This window comes from Geotrypetes seraphini, chromosome 1 (genome assembly GCF_902459505.1).
Source record: "Geotrypetes seraphini chromosome 1, aGeoSer1.1, whole genome shotgun sequence".
NCBI lineage: Eukaryota > Metazoa > Chordata > Amphibia > Gymnophiona > Dermophiidae > Geotrypetes > Geotrypetes seraphini.
In genome coordinates, this window is record NC_047084.1 from 444,866,846 (window position 1) to 444,891,193 (window position 24,348).

Consider the following 24,348-nt stretch of genomic DNA (forward strand, 5'->3'; position numbering starts at 1 on the left):
TAGAGTAATGTTTCAGACTCTCCAGATCTCCTCCCTCATATGAAGCTGAAACATGCACTTCTAGTAAAATACACTACATTGCAGTCAGTGCCAGTTGCTGTGGCTAAAAATTCCACATATTGAGTGCCAATATCTAGATAATAGCTGGTGCTGAATATCTTTTTGGAGAGACTTTGCCTTGGGACTCCCAATTAAGAGGAACTTTCACTCAGAATTCCCACATCAGAGGGATTCTTCCCCAGGAATCCTGGGATCAAAGAGCCCCAAACACCCAACCCATTCACTAACCCACCTCCCACATATCTACCTACTTACCCCCATGCCCATTTACTATACCAATCCTCATTCACCTATTTACCACCACCCACTCAGTAATCCACTTCCCATCCATCTAAATACTTCAACTCATCTACCCACCTCTTCTCTATCCCATCCAAGTACAGCTAACTATTCCATCTCACAAATCCATCATCAGGCTGATTACTCTTCCACATAACTACTCTACCCTCTCCACTATCCCAGCTCTCATCCACCTTCCTACCCTCTACCCACTAAGCTAACAGCTCTACCATTTACTAACCCACTGATTTTCCAACTACTCCCTGTGGACTCGGTAAACCACCCACTCACTAAGCTGCCTACTCCCACCTATTGAACTGCTAATCTACTTGCACCATCAAGTGCCTTTTCTGGAGGAATCATGGTGTACAAAGCTATTACATCCAGAGTCACTAATAACCAATGTGCCTCCATTCCTATTAAATTTAAAGGAGCATCGAGAGCTATTTCATCTCAATAGAATAGCCCCCATGGGTTTAAATAAAGACTTGGAGTAGATGTCACTGATATAATTACCTTATTTTTAAATTTTCAGCATAGTAAATCAATTTTGGGGATGGAAGATTATTAGAAGCATTGTGACCGTTTACCTCTGGATAATATCAAGGGAATAAAAACCGGAGGGAGAGAAGTGATTGACTCGAGATATAATGGAAAATCAGCTTAAAAATATGACATAAAGACTCCCATGACGGAACTCAAGGCAGCCGTTTCCTATGAGCGGTGTGCACAGGGCAGGAGCGTGGGAAGATTGCTCCTGCCCTGAAAACCTGCTAGACCACCAGGTAAGGCTTAAGGGGGGCTTACAGGGCTTAAAATAGCCCAAAAAATTTTACAAAAAATTTGTTTAAAATCGCAAATAACCGAATCCGTGGATGCTGAAACCGCGGATTCGGAGGAGGAAGTGTACTTTGTTGAGAGCGACCAAGTGCTATGTTGCAGAGTATTTCTCATGCCTAGTAGCTTCCTAGACTGTGTCTGCTCTTCCCAGCCAGATGTTGCGGCGTCTTCCATCTGAAGGGAGGGAAGAGGAGAGATAGAGTGAACGTCCACGTTGGGTCCTCCTGAAGATCCACACCTGGGTCTGATCAGGGCAGTCAATAGGAAACCATAAAAATATCACAGGATATAGATTTTAACATGATAAAGCTGATCTGGCTTCTGAAAATTGTGTAGTGCAAGCCAAACTGTATTTCCAGCCTATAAAAACTGCAATAAAAGTACAAAAATACCTCACCACTGGGTATTGTTAAGAGATGGCTCAATGCAGATTGGCCAACATTTTGCTTGCTTCTAAGTCAATCAGATTATAGCTTTTAAATAAATAAATGTTTTTAAAAACCTAAATAGGAGTTACGCCTATTCTGCAATAGCAACTCTCAGTGTGACCTGGTTTCAAAATGGAAGATGGGAAAGTTAAGATCGACAAACCATTTATTCCTTTTTATTTGAATAACTTATGACATGGCAACCACACCATACTGGCATTCCAAATGGGAGGTGAATCTTACATTATTTATTATGCACGTTTTTTTTAATTTTCTGGTATAGTGACAAAAATGTGACCATCTCTGGGAAAAGGTGACTAAAGACCTGGATCCAAAATGTTAAGAATGGGTCCCTAAGCAGTAGATAACAGTTACGAGTACATGTGTAAACTTCTGTACATTTTTTACTCCATCAAAAATTATGAAGAATAGGGGAAGTTACAGGGAAATACTTTTAAAACCAATAGGAGGAAATATTTTTTTCACTCAGAGAATAGTTAAACTCTGGAACCAGAAGATGTGGTAAGAGCAGCTAACGTAACTGGTTTTTAAAAAGGTTTGGGCAAGTTCTTGGAGGAAAAGTCCACAACCTGCCATTGAGACAGACATGGGGGAAGCCACTGCTTGCCTTGGATCAGTAACATGGAATGTTGCTACTATTTGGGTTCTGCCAGGTACTTGTGACCTGACTTGGCCACCGTGAATATAGGATACTGGGCTAGATGGACCATTGGTCTGACCCAGTAAGGCTGTTCTTATGTTCACACAAAAGGATGGGGTTTGAACTGTAGTATTACAAATTGTGTGCTCTAACAGAATTCATTATAATCTCACTTTTTGTTTCTGGAGAATTTAGTCACCTTTTTCCAAAGATGCTCAAATATGATCCCTGGAACTGCACGTTATGTCAGTTCCTGGCAGCCTGCTCGCTTCTCGGTTCCTCCTCTTCAATGTGCCTCCAAACTCTTATTTCCTAGAAATGTCCCAGTTTTGCTTTTGCAATTTACATGGTTGGGGAGAATAATTTGATGCTGTACCTTAAGCTAATTTAAGCATAAAAATAAAAAAAGACATACTTTGGGGAGCATGTGGCACATTGGGAAAGGCATTAAAACATTCACAATATAAGGATTACTACTTCTGCTGAGGTGTGAGTTATTATTTTGTTGTTGTTGTTAATATGTTACAGATCAGATCAGATGAAAACCGAGGCACTGCTCAACTCTAATAAGAGTTTAATATTGTAAAGCTACTGAGAATACATTGCACCTGGCAAACTATATCATCCTAATAACATACTAAATGGCTGTAAATCGTTTACAAACTACCCATATCCCACAAACATATTGAAGAGTTAATATTATTTCAAAATGCTCTCAGTCATCCTCAGAAAAATCCAATAGGAAATGTGCTGTGTCAGCGCAAATGAGAACAACAAGGGAATAGTGTTCCAAGAACTGGTGCCTAATCGAACACAGTTTAATGTTGGCCATGACATCAACATATTGAATACCTGTACATTTGCTAAAAATTAGTGGAACAGGTGGCTCAGTATTTTCATTTCAAGCTTCATATCTTTTACAGGCACCAGCCTAGAGCCTCTGACTTAGCACTTAATAGGCTGAAACAAACAAGAGAAGTTTAGATCTGAAAATGATAGGAAATATGCTAACATGTGACATTCTCCTTGGAATGGTAGCTCAGAAAACCTTTTCTACAAACCTTAACAGGTGTTCCATTTTGACGGGCCGTGGGTGTGCACTTACACTGCACCATTCCCCTACAAATTGGCTGAGAGATATTTGCTCCTGTCCTGGTGAAAGTGTCTCCCTCCTCTCTCCCCCCCACCTTACTGAGTTCCTAGAAGACTTCATTTGTCAAAGTACAGACACCGTGCTCATGTCGCATTCCCTATGGCACATTTTGCTACAGTCAGGACGAGCTGCAGCAAAGCGACGCGCCTGGGAGTGCTTCGCTACAGAATGTGATTGCTTCTACAGCCTCTTGGGAGAGGTAAATTATTAACTGACACAACCGAAGAACCAACGAAGACGAACCTATTACAACTGTTAGGCTGCTGGCTCCTTTTTAAAAATGTTTCTCAAAAGTCTTGAGTTGCTTGGACGTAATTTCCTTTAACAAAATGTTAATATGTGCAGTTACAGATAGGCAGAAAGAATGAAAGATACAACAGAGCACCTTTCAATTGATCCATAAACTCCCAGTGCCTGGACAAATTATCTAAAACTCCCATTGTGAGGAAAAACTGTATAGAGGAAGAGAGGAACTACCATTAGTCTGCGTGGCCTTAGCTCGCATCATCTTGGATAAAAAGTGTTCTTCTGTATAGTGGGCAAGCATTAAAGCACCCCTTACGTTTAAAAGTATTTCCTTTACCTTTCTGTCATTTCCTTAAAGCTCGGCTCAGAGTAATGCATTCTGCTCCTCGGAAGAAGAGTTAATATCTCATCCATTCCAGCTATGCTTGTTAATGGCTCACAGGCTCAAACCACCTTCTAATTAACTTGCAATAGACAAGAAGGGGTAGAAAACTGATGAGTAAAACTCCCCCGCCCCCTTCCCATCAGTCTAACCTCTGCCACTAAACCTGATGCACTGCACCACCAGAAAACCTAAACCGCACAGTCAGCAGTTCAATCAATAAACTGTACCCAAACTGGCAACTGGCAAAAGGTTCACCCTAGTCAACATTTTACAGGATCCTGTTAGTAGAGACTGCATTATGAAACTGTCCGTCGTGCTGCTGGGTTGCGGTGTCATTCACTAAAGACCCGCATGGTTTACGATGATATCATTCTCCTCTGAATAGCGGTGGACTACTCTATAAATTTCCCCTTGTTTTTGCACTTTTGAAGCTGCACTTGCTGCTGAGTTCAGCTTTTCAGGACAAACCAATACGGCGTTGACAGAATATATTCATTAAGGTCCAGCGTGCTGCCCTAATTAAAATTCACCTCATAAACCAATCCCTTCCCGACCTGGTCAATAAGTCAAGCCTGCTCTATACAAGGAGCTTTTATCATACAGGCTGAGGGTGCTGAGGCTGTAGCTTTAACCATTGCGCCACACTCTCCCCCTCCCCTACAAGCTGAGTGGGAGTCCTCCAACTGCACTGTTGCCTGTAAAGGAGGGGGGGCTTCAATATTGTGTTTTCAAATGCTAGGGACAGGCAGGTTCTCTAGAGTCCTCAATATTAAAAATATGATAGTGTAACAGTGCCCCCCACTGGCAAGACTGTAGGTGAAGGACTCCCACCCAGCTTACAGAGAACAGCGCTAGCAGGTCCCCAGTGAGCCCTCTTTAGTAGCAGCACATTTGTGGAGCTACAGAACAATTTTATAAAATTAGGGTTCAGTCGGGGGCGATGTTCTAAAGTCCTTGTTTACAGTGATTTACACAATTCTCTCTTTTCTGCTAATGCTATTTCTGGTGTCTATGAGCAAATGGGGTTATAGACCATTAAAATTTCTATATGCTGCTATGTCCCTGTTCGACACCTCTTCTGTCGTATCAAACCCAGAACACTGTCTTCCTTCACTGAACTTCTTTCAATGTCTTTAACATTCACGTAATCAGTTCCACCACAGACAGAGATATGGATTAAAATGATAATTTACTAGGTGAGATTTCTTGAAACAAAATTCATTCTGTTGTTTCAGAGTTATTGACAAACATAAATGTGACTAAACAGGCTGGCTGTCATCTTTACTCTTACAGCTTCTCGGATACATGCCCAATCCCTCCTGTGGACTTTGTCAGAATAATGGTACTCTCCTTCTGAAGTATTCCTCTCTTTATTCTGCAGGTGCCACTCCTCTGGGAAAACTGAAAGGAATACTCTCCTATCCTTTCTCCCTTGCTCGTACACCATAATACTCACTGGAGATTCATTTCTCCACTCAGTTAAGGACTACTCACATTCAGTAGCTCCGCTCTCTTATAATCCTCTTCTGAATTCAAGACTGGACATCTAATCTCCTGACACCGTCAGCCATCTCAGGCTCTCTTGGGCAGTTTCATCCTGGTTCCTCCCAGGGTTACGCCTTCCTCTGTGGTGGTTTTCTCCTGGGTACTCCTTCTGCTTGGTTGCTGGGTTAAAATAGCGCTCACCCCCTTCCTTTTTCTCTTGGTGCAAGCCTTATCCACCCCCTCACTCTCGCAATACTGGGGCTTGCTTTGACAGTTATCAGCTGGACAGAAAGGAAATCAAGAGTCCAAACCTCACTTTTGGGTGACTCTTTCTAGAAGGCTACCGAATCTGTTTGTTTTCAGTTTTGGTCAAAACCAAATCTGTGGCCGAAATTCACCACACAGTTTTGGCCAAAGCTTAAAATGATATAATCTTCCTAGAATAAAAGCAGGCCTTATTCTGTACTGGAGGACTGGAGAAGGGTGGATGTGGTCCCTCTCCATAAAAGTGGAAGTAAGGAAGAAGCAGAGAATTACAGGCCGGTAAGTCTGACTTCTGTGGTAAGTGAATTAATGGAAATGCTTTTAAAACAGAGAATGGTGAAGTTTCTGGAATCCAGTGGATTACAGGACCAGAGGCAACATGAATTCACCAGAGGTAGGTCTTGTCAGACAAATCTGATCAATTTCTTTGACTGGGTGACCAGAGAATTGGATAGAGGATGTGCGCTAGATATAGTGTGTTTAGATTTTAGCAGTTTTTGACAGTGTTCCACACAGACGTCTAATAAATAAACTGAGTGCCCTCGGGTTGAGTCCCAAAGTGACGGGCTGGGTCAAGAACTGGTTGAGTGGAAGGCAACAGAGGGTAGTGATCAATGGAGATCGCTCTGAGGAAAGGGATGTTACCAGTAGTATGCCTCAAGGTTCTATTCTTGGGCCTGTTCTTTTTTTTTTTTTTGAATTCTTTATTTATTGGATTATTCATTACAATATCTTTGTAACAAACATACATGAATGAAAGGGGGCCTGTTCTTTTTAACATTTTTATAAACGATATTGCTGAAGGGCTGTCGGGTATGATTTGCCTCTTTGCGGATGATACAAAAATCTGAAATAGAGTAGATACTCCAGATGGGGTGAATAATGTAAAGAAAGATATGGAGAGGCATAATCGATAGTGTGCCTAAGTCTGAGGTTGGACGTTTTGTGTAAGATATCCACAACCCCAGTAGGAATAATGTCCATTTTCAAAGCTGCCAAACGTCTATATTTTATTTTCGAAAATGAGCTAGGTATAAGTTTTGGTCCTTAGGGCATCTACCTTTTCTGCTCATTTTAAAAAATAAAAATGTCCATGTGAAAAACACACAAAAGTAAGTTTTGTAAATGTACCCACAAACTACCTTGTCTGATCGTGGCAGAGGAATCCCCATCAACCTAACCGGTTTCGAGGATTCCTGGTGGCTCAGCTGATGGGGATTCACCGTGCTGGGATCGGCTGAGCCGCAGAGCCCTACACCCCTCCCCATGACATCTGTGACATCTCCCTGACATCCCCAGACCTCCCCCAATATCTCTGCTCCCCCCTCCACATCCCCCCAATATTCCTGGGCCCCCTTCCACATTTCTAGACCCCCCCTATGTACCTTCGGATGAAAAAACAGCAGTAGGGAATCCCATTCCCTCCTGCCTACAGGGCTGCATGCTGCAAATGATGGGGCTTCCCCCTCCCATTGCATCTTAGGATGCAGTGGGAGGGGCCGAAGGCCCTGATTAGCTGGGGGCATTCTGGGGTTGGAGTCAGCATTTGGTCGGTTAAGTGCCAGGTCAGGTTAACCACATAAATGGACTGCATAAAAGTCAGTGCTATCTTTATGCCTCACCAATTTGCTTGACTTCTTTGAAGGTGCGAATAAACATGTGGATAAAGATGAGCTGGTTGATGTCGTGTATCTAGATTTTCAGAAAGCCTTTGACAAAGTTCCTCATGAGAGGCTCCTGAGAAAATTACGTAGAGAGTCATGGGATAGGTGGCAAAGTTCAGTTATGGATTAGGAATTGGTTGTCGGATAGAAAGGGTTACATGAGCATTTTTCTCAATGGAGGAGAGTAAACAGTGGAATGCCGCAGATATCTGCACTGGGACCATGGCTATTTAACTTATTTATAAACGGTCTGGAAACTGGAATGACAAGTGAGGTGATTAAATTTGCAGAGGACACTAAACTGTTCAAAGTTGTTAAAATACATGCAGATTATGAAAAATTGCAGGCAGACCTTAGATAATTGGAAGACTAGGCATCCACGTGGCAGATGAAATTTAATGTGGACAAATGCAAAGTGATGCACATTAGGAAGAATAACACAAATCACAGTTACCAGATGCTAGGGTCCACCTTGGGGGTTAGTATCCAAGAAAAAGATCTGGGTGCCATTGTAGATAATACGATAAAACCTTCCGCCCAATGTGCAGAGGCGGCCAAAAAAGCAAACAATATCCTAAGAATTATTAAAAAAGGGATGGTTAACAAGACTAAGAATGTTATAATGCCTCTGTATTGCTTTATGGTGTGACCTCCCCTGGAGCATTATGTTCAATTCTGGTCTCCTTATCTCAAGAAAGATATAGCGGCCCTAGAAAAGGTTCAAAGAAGAGTGACCAAGACGATAAAGGGGATTGAACTCCTCTCGTATGAAGAAAGACTAAAAAGGTTGGGGCTCTTCAGCCTGGAAAAGAAACAGCTGAAGGGAGATATGATTGAAGTCTACAAAATCCTGAATGGAGTAGAACGGGTACAAGTGGATCGATTTTTCACTCTGTCAAAAATTACCAAGATTAGGGGACATTGATTACAAGATTAGGGGACTCAATGACATTGCAGGGAAATATTTTTAAAACCAATAGGAGGAAATTTTTTTTCACTCAGAGAATAGTTAAGTTCTGGAACATAGTTCCTAGAAGTTGTGGTAAGAGCAGATAGCGTAGCTGGTTTTAAGAAAGGTTTGGACAATTTCCTAGAGGAAAAGTCCGCAGTCTGTTCTTGACATGGGGGGAGTCACTGCTACTCTTTGGGTTTTGGCCAGGTATTAATGACCTGGAATGGCCACCGTGAGGATGGGCTACTGGGCTTGATGGACCATTGGTCTGACCCAGTAAGGTTATTCTTATGTTCTTATGGTTAAGTGCTAAAAGTTATACTTACTGGCTATGTGTTAGCCAGCTCTGCAAACCTGGAAATTCAATGCTAGTGCCTGGACATGTCCCAGCATTGAATTCTCAGGTTTAGTGCTGGCAGGGGTCAGCAAAATGCTGAATATCAGCCCCTTTTAAGTGTTTTGCTTTTCCTTCAATTAATTACCTTTTTAGATAAGGATAGCTCCTGAATTATTTGTGCTGAAAACAAAATGGTGCAGGCGCAAGTGGAAACCTGTGTAGCATTCCATTTTATGTTCACTAGTGGGACAAATAACGTAGATAATATTATTATGGAACTCTTGAAAACAACATCCCAGCTGGTAAGACATTGACAGTGCCTGTTTATTGAGTTGCATTAGCTTTCTAACACAGGTTATAACTCATGCTAACAGCACAGTTCTGCACTAACAAGGATGGACTACCCCCAAAGAAGAGATTTTTCAGATGGTATGTCTGGGGTTCTTTGCACATGAAAGAAACAACATGAAATTATATTTGTCCCTCTCATGGTGCCTCTTTAAAGGATACAGATGGACAGGATACACGACCTTGAAGAAATTAGCCTGGGTAGTTAAGCAGTTACCTTACCTGAGTAAATTCTCTGGGTTGAAACTTGCCCTCCATTCAGTGGCTAAAGTTCTGCCCTCAGGTTTCATAGCAAGTGTACTTTCAGCTGTAGGGAAGAGAGACAAAGCAGAGGTATGATAAGAATATGGGAAGATTTGATTCTGAAATCTCGCCTGGTACTTTGTTGGTGTAATTTTGCAAACCTAGATGGAGAGGATGAGATGCAAAACAGAGATAGATTCAGACAGACAGAAACATACATACACACATACATTGGGAGCAATAGATTCACAAACATATATACAGAGAGATGGAGGGAGAGATACAGGCAGACAGAAATACAGACTGAGATAGATCAGTGGCAGAAGTTCAAATTTAAAGCTCCCAAGCAAAATATCAAAAAGGGTCCTCACAAGATATAGGACCAGCACAAAACCGATTTCTTTTTAGATCTGTAATTCATAGGACTGGAACACAAGCTGTTGGCACCTAACCTACATGTGGGCCCCTCCTTCTATAGCCCACTCAGTCCTGGAGTGCCCCCTTGCCAGTCCGGTTTTCAGGATATCCACAATGAATAGGCATAAACTTGATTTGCATACACTGCCTCCATTATATGCAAATTTCTTTCATGTATATTCATTGTGGATATCCCGAAAACCTGACTGGCAAGGGAGTACCCCACGACCGAGCTGAGAAACACTGCACTTAAATCACAGCAAGAGCTGCCAGTAAGGGACCTTAAGCAGATGCATTTCTTCAAGGTCTGCCATGTCCCACCTCCTCCAAACTTCCTGTTTGGAGAGGGTGGGACATGGAAGGCCTTGACTTCTACATCTGCTCAAGGTCCCACACTAGTCGCTCTTGTGATTTATTGCTGGCTTTGTGAAGGATGGCAGGAGTGCAGAAGCAACAAAGGGGTAGGACACCTGGGAATGAAGGGACAGGGTGATGCTGGAAACTTATTTATAGATGCATGTTTATAGATTTTACATTCCAAAACCTTATATACAGAAAATGTAAAGTTGCTTTATACACAATTTCTGCTTGGGTGTTCCCAGGGTCATAATTTGGTGGAATAGTAAGGAGGGTGCAGGGAAACGGTCCACCACAGGCGCAGTCTTCCTAAAGGTGGGTCACCCCCTCCTCCTCTCCGCCCTCCCTCCGCTCCTCTCCTTGTATTGTACTGACATTTATCATATCTCTTGTTAATATGATTGTTCTGGAGTGCAGTTAAATGTGTATCTTTCTGATACTGTTTCATGTTAGTCTTACTACTAGGTTTTAATTTGCCATTTCAAAGATTACCTCATCGATTCGATTTTTACTTATGTAAGGTCATTTTACCATTGAGAGTTGATCATAAGAACATAAGCAGTGCCTCCGCCGGGTCAGACCATAGGTCCATCCTGCCCGGCAGTCCGCTCCCGCGGCAGCCCAAACAGGTCACGACCTGTCTGAATCACCAGAAGGGGCTCCCTTGCCACCTTGGTTTCTCATTGAAGTCCTATCTTCCCATCGAAGTCCTAACCCTCCGGTCTTGCACATGGACGACCTGGTTGGGTTTCTATACTTATTACCTGGTTAGCTTTCTATACTTGTGTTACATCCCAGCTCCTCCCTCAGTATCCCACGAACCCTTTATCCCTCAGGAATCCGTCCAATCCCTGTTTGAATCCCTGTACCATACTCTGCCTGATCACTTCCTCCGGTAGCGCATTCCAAGTGTCCACGACCCTTTGGGTGAAAAAAAACTTCCTTGCATTTGTTTTGAACCTATCTCCCTTCAGTTTCTCCGAATGCCCCCTCGTACTTGTTGTCCCCTTCAGTCTGAAGAATCTGTCCCTATCCACCCTCTCTATGCCCCTCATGATCTTGAAGGTCTCTATCATATCTCCCCTGAGCCTCCTTTTTTCCAGAGAGAAGAGCCCCAGCCTATCCAACCTCTCGGCGTATGGGCAGTGTTCCAGTCCTTTTACCAGTTTCGTTGCTCTCCTTTGGACTCTCTCAAGTACCGCCATGTCCTTCTTGAGGTGCGGCGACCAATACTGAACGCAGTATTCCAGATGTGGACGCACCATCGCTCGATACAATGGCATGATGACTTCCCGCGTCCTGGTTGTTATGCCCCTCTTTATGATGCCCAGCATCCTGTTGGCTTTTTTCGAGGCTGCTGCGCACTGTGCAGATGGCTTCAGTGATGCATCCACCAGCACACCCAAGTCTCTCTCAAGTCTGCTGTCTCCCAACAATGCCCCCCTCCCCCCAATTTGTAGTTGAACAACGGGTTCTTTTTCCCTATATGCATGACCTTGCATTTTTCCACGTTAAAGCGCATTTGCCATTTGTTTGCCCAGTCTTCCAGCTTGTCCAGGTCCCTTTGCAGGTCCTCACACTCCTCCCTGGACCTAACTCTGCCTCACAGTTTGGTATTGTCTGCAAATTTTATAACCTCGCACTTTGCCTCCTTTTCCAGGTCATTGATAAATATGTTGAAGAGTAACGGCCCCAGCACCGATCCCTGTGGCACACCGCTTGTGACTCCCCGCCAGTCAGAATATTGGCCCTTCACTCCGACCCTCTGCAGTCTACCCGACAACCAGTGCTTGATCCATCTGTGCACATCCCCTCCCACCCCGTGGTTCCACAGCTTCCTAAGCAGCCTTTCATGTGGCACCTTGTCGAAAGCCTTTTGAAAATCGAGGTAAATGATGTCTATGGGTTCCCCATTGTCCACCCGACTGCTTATTCCCTCAAAGAATCCCAATAAATCAAATACAGTGTCATCCTGGCTCTTCCCTTCCTTTCCTGTGACTCGAGTGCCGTGCTTCCACTTCCTTCCCAGCAGTGGCATAGTGAGGGTAGGAGGTAGCCGTGGTGATAGTGCCCCCTGTGTCCTATCTGGTGTAGCAAGGAAGGTTGGCGCCTGGGGCAGTGGCATCTGGCATCGCAGCACCATGCTCTTCCCCACTGCTTGGGTGCCCCCCACTCTTCCCCATTACTTGAAGACCCCCGCCTCCTGTGTACTTCTTGAAATGTTCACTGGCACGAGCAGCACCTTCTACCAGTTGCTTGTGCCCGCCTCAGCTCCCTTCCGAAGTCATATACTGGTCCCCGCAGCCAGGAAGTGATGTCAGAAGTGAGTCGATGCAAGCGTGAGCACCAAGTGGAAGATGCTGCTCACGATGGCAAACATTCAGAGAGGTACGCAGGGAGCTCATAACTCACAACAAATTACCCCTCACCCAGCTAAAAAAAAAGGAAACACAAAATGCATCTGATTGCTAATGGTAGTGAAGAGCACTATCTTAAATATTTAGGAGTTATATTTGATAGAGAACTAACCTTCAAATATCGTATGGTATACTGTGCTTAGAAATATTTGTTCAATTAGTTATCTTTTGTATTTAAAAAATCTACACTCCTTGATTGTTATGTTATTATTTTTTTTATAAATCTTTTAGTTTTCCATTCAAAAATAGTGCATTAAAATATACATATAATTAACTTCAAAATTGCACTTACATCGATCATAAAAATGCTTCAAAAAATTCCCCCCACCCCCACCCCTATATAAGAACAAAATGCATTACTTCAGACATAAAATGAAAATCATATTGAAAATATTGATCAAGGATGACATCACAATATAATATCCCTCCGCCCACCCACCTTCCCTGGATGTGAAAATAAGAAATCAGAAGAATATCCAGCTAATCAGCTGTAACAAAATTTGTCAATGGACTCCATGTTATGTTATTATTATCAAGGCTAGACAACATATAAATTAAACATTTACAACTTGTTCAGAATACTGCAGCTAGCTTTCAGATTTGACCATGTCTCTCCCCTTCTGTCTAAATGGTATTGGTTACCAATTCAATATCGTTTTCAATTGAAATTGCTTATTTTAACACATCATGCAATATCTGAACGATCTCCATCTTATTTATCAGATCTCATAACAACTGCGTCTTCGAGTTTCCATATCTGTTCATCCATTCCATGCCACATTAGGGCACATTTGGAATCCACAAGAAATACATCCTTCTTTTTCCTATCTCCAGTTTTATAGAACACACGTCCTCCTTATATATGCAAAGAGGTTTCTCTAACCAAATTTAAAACAATGCTAAAAACGTATTTTTTCACTTTAGCATTTAAAAGAGCTCTTTGAAGATGCTTTTGCAGCGCAACCGTCCTTTTAAGGATGTTCTCTTTTAACCAAATAGTAGAATTTTCTTCTGACCAGCCTTTCTGCTCAGAAAATCTGCTGTGCCCACCCTACCTTTTGTTTTATCCTTATTTGTTCTTTCCTTTCGAAAATATTGTAGTTCTTCCCCCCTCCTTTTTGTGCCGGTACAGTCATATGTTTTAATGCTTAGTTGTTGTTGTCATTGATGTTTTTGTTCTGGGTTTGTTTGTTTTTTTAAATGATGTCATTTTAACATTTGATGTCTTTTTATTATTTTGTCTTAATTGTCTTTACCCCACTCAAATGTTTTTATGAATGTTAGCCGCTTTGAGGGCTCCTATGTTCAAATCTATTTTATTAAGCAACAGTAAATACAACAGCAATAACAACCATGGTATGCATTTCCATCAAACACCCGCGGAGGACTGGACTCTTATGTCCTCCCCGGACCCACCATACCCCCCCCCCCCCCAACGAAGAAGCCCCAACCCCCCCACCCACCCCTCCCCATCCCCCCACAGATACAGAAAACTCGTAAGCCAAGCTGCGGTAGTGGTTTAACACGCATAAAAGTGCACGCTAAACTGCCGGCCACGCTAGCCGCTAACACCTCCTCTTGCGCAGGCGGTAGTTTTTCAGCTAGCGCGGGGGTTAGCAGAAGGAGCAGAAGGGGGACAGAAAGGAGGGTGCAGGGGATTGCCACTGCCACAGGTATCTCCTACCCATGCTACACCACTGTCTCCCACTGAATATTAGCGGTTAGCTAGCCAAGTGCTATTCAACCAGCCAGGAGCTATTCCGGGCTGGTTAAATAGTGCTGAATATTGGGCAGCTTGTTTTTAAAATAGTCATTCCATTTCATAGCACTAGGAGGAGTTGAAACATCCAACACGGTTATTAAAGTTGTATCACTTAGCTCATTAACTATTCCATAAAGTTTACTGAGATCTAGCCTATCTTTTCCTATTAAAGAGGAGTAGTATTCTATTTTTGGTTTTAAAGATTGCATATTTATTTTCAGTTGATTGAATTTTACACCACTTCTGCTCATAGCTCCTACAAGTCTGTTTTAATTTAAGTATATCTTGTGTGAAACATAGAAACATAGAAAGATGACGGCAGAAAGGGGCCATAGCCCATCAAGTCTGCCCACTCTATTATCCCTCCCCAAACTACCCTCCAAGGGGTCACGCACAGGTGGCATCACCTCTACACTCCCCTCGTAGAGATCTGACATGGGCATCCCATTTTTTCGTAAAATCCTGTATGCTGCTGGCCACAATCACCTGCTCTGGGAGTCCATTCCAATGGTCTACCACTCTTTCTGTGAAGAAGTACTTCCTGGTATCCCCATGAAATTTCCCGCCCCTGATTTTCAGCGGATGCCCTCTCTTGGCCGAGGGACCTTTGAGAAAGAAAATGTCGTTTTCCACCTCTATGCGACCAGTGATGTACTTAAATGTCTCAATCATGTCTCCCCTCTCCCTGCGTTCTTCGAGAGAGTATAGCCACAATTTATGCAGCCTGTCCTCGTATGAGAAATCTTTGAGCTGCAAGATCATCCTGGTGGCCATGCGCTGAACCGACTCAACTCTCAGCACATCTTTACGGTAGTGTGACCTCCAGAATTGCACACAGTACTCCAGATGAGGTCTCACCATGGTTCTGTACAATGGCATTATGACTAGAGAGTTGCGCGGGGACAGAAATCCCACCCGTCCCCGCCAAAGTCCCACCCGTCCCCACCCGTCCCCGTGAGGAATCCCACCCGTCCCCACCCGTCCCCGTGAGGAATCCCTCCATCCCCACCCGTCCCCGCGAGGAATCCCCTCCGTCCCCACCCGTCCCCGCGAGGAATCCCCTCCGTCCCCGCCCGTCCATATAAACTTCAGAAATAGTTATTTCATTTAATTATGCTACTGAATTAAAGGCTCTGGTAGAAACCCATTTACAAATAAGCAAAAAGACTTTATTAATTTGAAAATATTAATTGGGAAGAATACATACTTTGCAAATGGGTTTCTACCAGAGCCTCTAATGTTTATAAATTTTTATCAACACAACTAATATACTACTTTATCCTGAAGCAAAATAAAAAAAAAGAAATATAATTCTTTTCCTACCTTTGTTGCCTGGTTTCTGCTTTCCTCATGTTCTCATTCAATTCCTTCCATCCACTGTCTCTCTTCCTTCTGCATCTTCCATTTGCTCTGTTACTGTGCCTCTCCCTTTCTTCCCCCTTCCAAATTGGTCTGGCACCCATCTTCTTCTCTCCGCTCCCCCCCATAGTCTGGCATCTGTCTTCTTCCCTGCCAGCGTCTTCTCCCTACTCTTTCTTCCCCATTTCCTTTCAGCGACCTTCTCCCCCCATCTTCCCCATGTCCTGTCAGCGTCCTTCTCCCCCCTCTGTCTTCCACATGTGCTTTCAGTGTCCTTCTCCCCCCTCTGCTTCCCCATGTGCTTTCAGCGTCCTTCTCCCCCCTCTGCTTCCCCATGTCCTTTCAGCGTCCTTCTCCCTCTCTGTCTTCCCCATGGCCTTTCAGCGTCCTTCTCCACCCCCCCCCGTCTTCCCCATGTCCTTTCAGCATCCTTCTCCACCCCTTTGTCTTCCCCATGTGCTTTCAGCATCCTTCTCCCCCTCTGTCTTCCACAAGTGCTTTCAGAGTCCTTCCCCCCCGCCCTTCCCATGGCCTTTCAGCGTCCTTCTCACCCCTTTGTCTTCCCCATGTGCTTTCAGCATCCTTCTCCCCCCTCTGTCTTCCACAAGTGCTTTCAGAGTCCTTCCCCCCCCACCCTTCCCATGGCCTTTCAGTGTCCTTCTCCACCCCTTTGTATTCCCCATGTGCTTTCAGCGTCCTTCTCCCTCCTCTGTCTTCAAGTGCTTTCAGAGTCCTTCCCCCCCTCCTCCCGTCTTCCCCATGGCCTTTCAGCGCCTTCTCCCCACTCCTTCTCTACCGCCCCGGGTGCAGCACAGCCGGCCAGGTCCCCTTACTTTTGTGGCACTTCCCCGACCGACTGACAACAGCCCCGGTCCGACAAACCTCCCTGCCCTTAACTGCGAATCTAAATTACCTTATTACAGCTGCTGTAAGAAGATAATTTAGATTCGCGGCTACAGGGCAGGGAGGATTGTCGGACCGGGGCTATTGTCGGTCGGTCGGGGAAGTACCACAAAAGTAAGGGGACCTGGCCGGCTGTGCTGCAACCGGGGCGGGGCGGACCGCCCCCTCCCTTGGTAGCCACTCGAACCGCAAGGCTACTCTCCTCCTTACCTGCACTGCCTGCAGCACAGAGCCAAACGGAAGTCTTCCCGACGTCAGCGCTGACGTCGGAGGGAGGGAGGGCTTTGTTTAAGCCCTCCCTCCCCTCCGACGTCAGCGCTGACGTCGGGAAGACTTCCGTTCGGCTCTGTGCTGCAAGCAGAGAAGGCAGGGAGAAGAGCCGCGCGACTGAGTACATCCAGCCCCGCAGGAACCCCGCGACCCTCGGAGGCGTCCCCACGGGATCCCCGCGACCCTAGGGGGCGTCCCCACGGGATCCCCGCGACTCTGGGGGCGTCCCCACGGGATCCCCGTGACCCAAAGGGGGAACCCGCGGGATGCCCGCGGGTCCCGCGGGATTCCCGTCGTCCCCGTTCCCGTGCAGCTCTCTAATTATGACCTCCGGCTTCCGGCTAACAAAGCTTCTACGGATACAACCCAGCATTTGTCCAGCCTTGGATGAAGCCTTTTCCACTTGAATGGCTGTTTTCATGTCTCCACTAATGATCACCCCTAAATCCCTCTCTGCTGTACTCCTAGCCAAGGTCTCGCCATTCAGTGTGTATGTTCTGCACGGATTATTGTTGCCAAGGTGCATGATCTTGCATTTTTTCATATTGAAGCCCAGCTGCCAGGTTGTGACCAATGTTCCAGTAAAAGCAGGTCTTGCTTCATGCTGTCTGACAAATCATTTTTACTTACAGTGTTACATAATTTGGCATCGTCGGCGAATAATGCTATTTTACCTATTTAGTTACATCATGTCTAAATTGTGTCCTGTTGGTTAAAGGTGCAATCTCATCCAAAATATCTGGGGCACTGGTATTCCATGATCAAACATATCTTGAGGAGTTTCTAATTGAGTGTTTAACTATTTCTCTTACAACAAACTAAGTCCTTACCAATTTTTTTTCTAGTTAAAAAAAAAAATCTTAAGAGTCGGGCTACTTTAATTAGCCGCTCACACCATCTTAACATAAATTCAAGAAAACAGTGATCTGACCAGAGAAGAGGCTTTTAGCTTAAACTGTCAACTAATATGCTTTGTGATGAATCCATAGTATAAGTAATTATATCTAGTTGATGTCCACAGTTATGAGCTGAGTAAGGGACATAAAAAGTCAAATTGAATATAAAAAAATTATTCAAATCTGTAAACATTTTTCTCCACTGAGGCTCCAATGTTCTAAACTTACTGTTAAAATTTTGTGGGTCGTTGTAGTGCCCTTAAATTTTCCAATTTCAAAAAGATGAGTAATGTTGTAAAAACTTTGCATGCAAATGAGCTCCGCAGTGGTCCACAGAAATTCCATCAGATCAGTCGTTGGAGTATGTGGCGCAGTGGTTTGAGCTACATCCTGAGCACCCTGAGATTGGGGGTTCAAATCCCTCACTGTTCCTTGTGACCCCGGGCAAGTCACTTAATCCCCTCATTGTCCCAGGTAAACTAGATAGAGTTTGAGTCCAGGACAAATAGGGAAATATGATTAAAAAAAACCTGAATGTAAACCACTTAGGATATAAGTGGTATATAAATAATTAAATAAAGTGACATACATGCGCAGAATAGTCCACAGAAAAAGGCATAAATGTGTGCATGCGTCAGAAAATGCTATATCGTAGGCATGCATGAGGGCCAATCATAGGTACTACAGTCACTACAGTGCACCCTGGAAGGCAAGCAGTCAGGGTCTTCTCAGACAATGTCACAGCAGTGGCATATTTCAACAGAGAAGGAGGCGCCAAGAGTGATCAGAGTGCTCCGTTGAAACTAGAAGCCCAATTGCTGGGGGGGTCACGTGATGCACTCGAGCTGAGCAGACGTGCTTGCTCACCTCTCCCGATTCATCTGGCTTCAATATCGGCAATATCGCCGCACTGCTTGGGCTCTGGCGCTGCTGGTAACATCCTCCGGTGGGGCAGATCGGGGACCGCCGGCTGTTGTCCTTCTGGCCGGTTTTCTAAGGTATGCCGACTCGGGCGTCCCGGCTAACAAAAACACCGCGAGGTCTACCCACGCCCGTCAAGATGGCGATGCCCGCATCTCCTGCTACAGCAATTCTGGGCCCGACGGTCACGCTACAATCGGCGGTGGCTGAAGAACTGAAAAAACATCTGACCGCCATCCTGGACAACAAGCTGACTCGCCTGCAGTCCTCGATGGATGGCATCAAGGACACTCTGGAACGGCAGGCCACACGGATTCAGCAGGCAGAGGAGCGGGTGTCAGCGCAGGAAGACCAGACCGGGGCCCTGGAGGCGAGGGCTTCTGCACTAGAAGAGAAATGTGGGCGTTTGGAAGACAGGGCTGAGGACCTGGAAAACCGCAGCCGCCGCAACAATCTCCGTCTGATCGGGATCCCTGAATCTGTTCTTGATGCGGGCCTGTGGGATTTGGTGTCGACCTGGCTGCCAAAGGAACTGAACCTGGATACGGGAGGTGTACCACTATTGGTGGAAAGGGCTCACCGGCTTGGTGCTCGCCACGAGGGAGACCGCAGGCCTCGGCCAGTCATAGCTCGTCTTTTGAATTATGCAGACAAACAACGGCTGCTGACCTTCTGTAAGGCCAAGGGGGATCTTTCCTATGAAAGCCAGAAAATCTTGATATTCCAGGACTACTCAGCTCGAGTATCGTAGAAACGGCGCGCCATGGCGCCCTACTGCACCCAACTGCACCAACGCCAGATCCGGTTTGCTTTGCAGTACCCTGCCCGGATCAGGGTGTTCCACGACAACAGGGCTGCCTATTTTAACACTCCGGAGGAGGTCCGCGCCTTCCTGGCCACCCTACCTGGGTGATGGTGGGGGGACTCTCGTCCTTTCGGGTTCTGCTGGCTGGGAATGGATTCGCTGGTGACTTCTCCGACTTTTCTAGCGATGCAGGGGTGCTACTGTTGGCCCCCTGGGACGTTGCTGGGACCATTCTTCCCGTCCGCTCCTGGTTACTTGTTGGAGGAGCTCTGCTCGGTCTTCGCTCTTTTGGGACATGACCGAGTAGTGGACTTGAACTTTGGTAGTGCTCTTTTCCTGTCACCTCCATATTCTGTTGTAGTGGACGGGGCTGATGCTTCTGGACCACACCTTCCTGGCAGCTAAGGGCTAGGTGGCTTTTCTATGCTCTTCTCTTCCCTTTCCTGTTGTTTTGCGTAATGTTGGTACCTGTTGTACCTTTTTGTGCACTGTTTACCTTTGTTACTGCAGGGGGGTAGTTCTGCTTTAGCCTCTGGATAGCATCTTTCTACCGCTATTTCTGGGACTCTTGGGGCTTCCTTACTTCCTTGGCAGCTGTGTGTCTGGCTTACACTTCTTCTTGTATTCTCTTTTTGCATCCAGGGGAGGGGTGAGCAAGGGTTTGGGTGTCTGTATGACTTGGGGGTGGTGGTTGTTTGGGGGACAGCTTTTTGGGAGGGGAGGGTTGGGGGGGTCGGTGTCTGTGTGTGATGTGGCTGTGGTTGCTTGTGGAGGGGTGTATGGGGCGGGTGGGGATGGGAGGGGTGGGATGCTTGTTATCTCCATGGGCGATTGGAGGAGTTGGTGGGTATGTTCCTGCTTTTGTGGTGTTGTTTTCTGGAGCTGAGTCTAGCTGGGAGGCTCAGATTCCGGTATGTCTGGATGGAATTATACTATGGGAGTGCTGGTGGCTTTTTTCTCTCAGCAGCTATGGTTAATCTTCAGGTAGCCACTTTTAATGTAGACGGTATCCACTCACCTATAAAACGTAAGAAAATATTTACATGGCTTAAGCAGCACCGTGTTGATATTGCATATCTCCAAGAGACCCACCTTACTGCTGCTGAACATGAGAAGCTGCGCAGAGACTGGGTCGGGGAAGTGGGCTATTCTGCCTATAACAGTAGGCAACGGGGGGTCGCAATATTGGTCCACAAACAGTTACCCTTTCATGTCCATAAGATTATTCAGGATAAGGAAGGCCGTTATGTCCTTCTTCTGGGGGAATTATGGGGGTCTAATTTTCTTTTTTGCAATCTGTACGCCCCCAATGTTTATAGCCATAAATTTTTCTCGGGGCTTTTGGGCCTCCTCACACAATACCCCACTTACCAGTTGATAGTTGGAGGGGATTTCAATGTGGTGGCTGACCCCTTTTTGGACTGTTCTCCTGCCAAGCCGCGGACACGCAACCAGGACCAACGGGGGGTAAACTTTCTTTGTGGTCAGTTGGAACTCGCTGATAAGTGGCGAACGCTCCATCAGTTCGACCGTGAATATACTTTTTTCTCGCACCTTCATAACATATATTCGCGCTTGGATTATCTTTTAGTATCTTCTTCTTTATTTTCCCGCGTCGACACTGTTACCATTGAGGATATGCCGTTATCTGATCATTCCGTAGTAGTTCTGGCTTTGGGGGTTACGGACCAGTGGGAGGAGCGCTCTTGGCGTTTTCCGGTCGCCCTCTATAGTGATAAGGATTTTCATACTTTTCTTCGAGTCAATTGGCTTGAGTATGCTTCCCATAATGACACCTCTGATGTGACTCCGGACACCTTTTGGGAGGCTTCCAAGGCAGTCTTGCGGGGGCATATTATACAATATGTTGCGACACGACGTAAAAAGCAGGGGGCAGAGCTTTTGGATCTCTCACGGAATCTGGCGGCTCTGCGGCGGCGTCATTGCTATAGTCGGGATGCAGATGTCCTCCAGCAGATTAAGTCCATCTGTCTCCGTATCAACGCGATCCTTGACCAGAGAGCCCGCCATAGTATTTATTTTCAGAAATTTCGGCTCTACCAATGGGGGAACAGGGCGGGCAGGCTCTTAGCGACTCTGGTGCGTCCTTCTAGGAAGAAACAACTTATTCGCTTGGTACGGAATAAGCAGGGAGAGAGTTTCACTCGGGAAGCTCAAATTCGAGACCAGTTTGTGGCTTTCTACAAGTCCCTTTACGCCAGACGGGCCTTCGCGGAAGTCGACCGAGACGCCTTCTTTCGGGATCTCCCCTTGCCAAGTCTCTCAGAGAGTCAGGCAGAGCAGTTGAATGGCCCAATCTCTGCGGATGAAATTCGCTTAGGCATTAAGAATGCATCTGGCTAAAGCTCCGGGACCAGACGGCTATGGACCAGAGTATTATAAAATTCTGTCTGATATATTGGTTCAACCTTTGCAAGCTTATTATCATCATTTATCTTGTAGCAAGACTGGCCCTAAGGCCTAATTTGGCCCACATCACCCTACTTCCAAAGCCGGGGAAGGATCCCACGCAGGTCGGTTCTTATAGACCCATCTCTTTATTGAACCAGGATGTCAAGTTATTGGCTTCAATTTTAGCGGCTAGGTTAAATGTCTTTTTACCGTATCTGGTGGACACAGATCAGGTGGGGTTTGTTCCTCATAGGTATGCCTCTATGAACCTGCTCAAAGCCCTATCTGCCATGCATGATCGACGAGGGGATGGAGGCACTTCAGCAATAGCTGGAGTAGATATGGAAAAAGCGTTTGATAGTATCTCCTGGCAGTATTTATTTTGGGTTTTGCCGAAGTATGGTTTGACGGGGAACTTTGTGCACTGGATCCAGGGCCTTTATGATCAGCCCACAGCTCGCCTACTTATTAATGGAGGTCTTTCGCCGCCTTTTGAACTTTGCCGGGGGACCTGCCAGGGTTGTCCTCTTTCGCCGCTTCTGTTTGTATTGGCCTTGGAACCATTGGCCGTTAAGATGCGCACTTGCCCTGATCTGCGAGGGAGGGTGGGACGTACGGAGTGCCGCCTCACTCTTTTCGCTGATGACATCTTGCTCTTTCTTGATCAGGCTCCTCTCCATCTGCCGATCGCTCTTCGCTTGGTGGCGCATTTTGGGATTCTTTTGGGCCTTCAGGTTAACTGTGACAAGTCTGAGGTGTTACCTCTCGCGGGATTAGCCTGGGAACCATGGCATGCGCACTTACCTATCCCGCCGGTGCGTCAGCCCATGAGATACCTAGGTATCTACCTTCATCCGGACCCCCGAGTTCTGTATAGGGTTAACATTTTGGACGCCATCAAGAAGATTGGACTCCTATGTGAGGCGTGGAGGGATCTTCCACTGTCGCTATTTGGCCGGGCTGCTCTCATTAAGATGGTTCTGTTGCCTAAAATTCTTTACCCATTGCAAACTGTGCCTTTTTGGATCCTGCAACGGGACATTGGTAAGCTACGCTCCATCTTTACCACCTTCTTGTGGCGTTCCCGTTCTGCCCGCATTAGTTATGCCAAGTTGACTCTACCTAAAGGCCAGGGTGGTCTTGGTCTACCTGATCTTAGAGTTTATAATGTGGCGGCTCTTATACGCTTTATTCATGAGGGGGTATCCGGAACTGCTAGGTTCTCCCCGCCGGGTTGGATGCATGATTGGTGTGCACCTTTTCAGTTTCTGAATTTGGTGCATTCTCCTCGAGACCCCCTGTGTGGGAGAGGGGGATTGCCCTCTAAATTGGGGTTTTTGAGGCCGTTCTGCTTGGCGTGGCGGTGGTGGCGTAGGGTTCAGGGAAAAACACCCCTGGCATCCCCGTTTTTACAGCTGACGGGCAATCCGGCTTTTCCTTCTGGGCTGGGCTGTGGCCCCTTTACGACTTGGGCTTCACGTGGGGCCTGTACCCTTTCTTCGATGATGGATGCTGGATCCGGTGCCTTTGCCTCTTTCGCGCAGTTCAAAGACCTTTGGGACGTTCCCAATACTCAGTTTTTTGCTTATTTGCAGGCCCGTCACTACTTCAATAGTCTTTCCCAATTACATGGTTCGGCATGGTTGTGTGGGACTCTGGATGATTATCTACTGAGGATCCCTGCTTTCTTGGGGGTCACTCTCTGTTTGGTATAAACTCGCTGGAGCTGCTCATCGGGAGGGCCTATTGACCACTTTGCGGAATCAGTGGAACCGTGATCTTTTTGCTTCCTACACACCCGAGACCTTCCGGGAGCTTTTTCGGGTTCTCCAGGTCTTTGTGCGCTCGGCGGCTTGGCAGGAGACTCAGTTTCAGGTTCTCCATAGAGTCTATATTACCAAACAACAGGGAATGCGGATGGGTTTGTGGGACGATGCTTTGTGTAGTAAATGTGAGGGGAGCCCTGGAACACTCTTGCACTCCTTTTTGGAATGCCCGCAGCTTACTCTGTGGAACAGGTCTTTTGCGCAGCTTCAATTGGTATTGCAGAGGGATTTGGAGTGGGACTATAAAACACTGCTATTGGGGGACCAGACCCTGTTGGAATCCCAGGGACTAACGGAGCCTCAGAGGCGTTTCGTTTGCCTGATTTTCTTGGCGGTCAAGCGTACTATTTTATTGCACTGGACAAGGGAGGGGCCAATTCCACAAGACAATTGGCTGGACCAAGTATCTGATTTGACTAGCTTTGAGCTTCAACACTACCGGCATTCGTTCAATCCTGAGCGGCTAGCCTATAAGGCTCTTTGGAAAGAGTTCCTGCAGCTACCTTTGGTTGCCCGGCATAGGGGGGGGGATAGGGGTAGATTGAATGGGGAGAGTGCTTGTGGAGTGTTTGATGCTCTTGGTGTTGCCTGTTGTGGTGAGCAGTCCCTCGGAAGGGGAAGCTGCTCTGGATGGTTGGTTTTTGTTGTTGCTTCTTTT

At 46.0% G+C, this 24,348-nt stretch overlaps 1 protein-coding gene across 3 annotated transcripts in view; it reads right to left on the reverse strand.

Moving 5' to 3' along the window:
• Positions 1 to 24,348, reverse strand: part of BNC2 (basonuclin 2) — a 1,455,515-nt gene that overhangs the window by 863,155 nt on the left and 568,012 nt on the right. For all 3 annotated transcript variants that reach the window (XM_033920448.1, XM_033920442.1, XM_033920433.1), the window contains one exon: positions 9,325 to 9,409. In XM_033920448.1, the coding sequence (XP_033776339.1) occupies positions 9,325 to 9,360 (36 nt within the window). In that variant the 5' untranslated portion in view covers positions 9,361 to 9,409. The remainder of the gene's footprint in view (positions 1 to 9,324; positions 9,410 to 24,348) is intronic.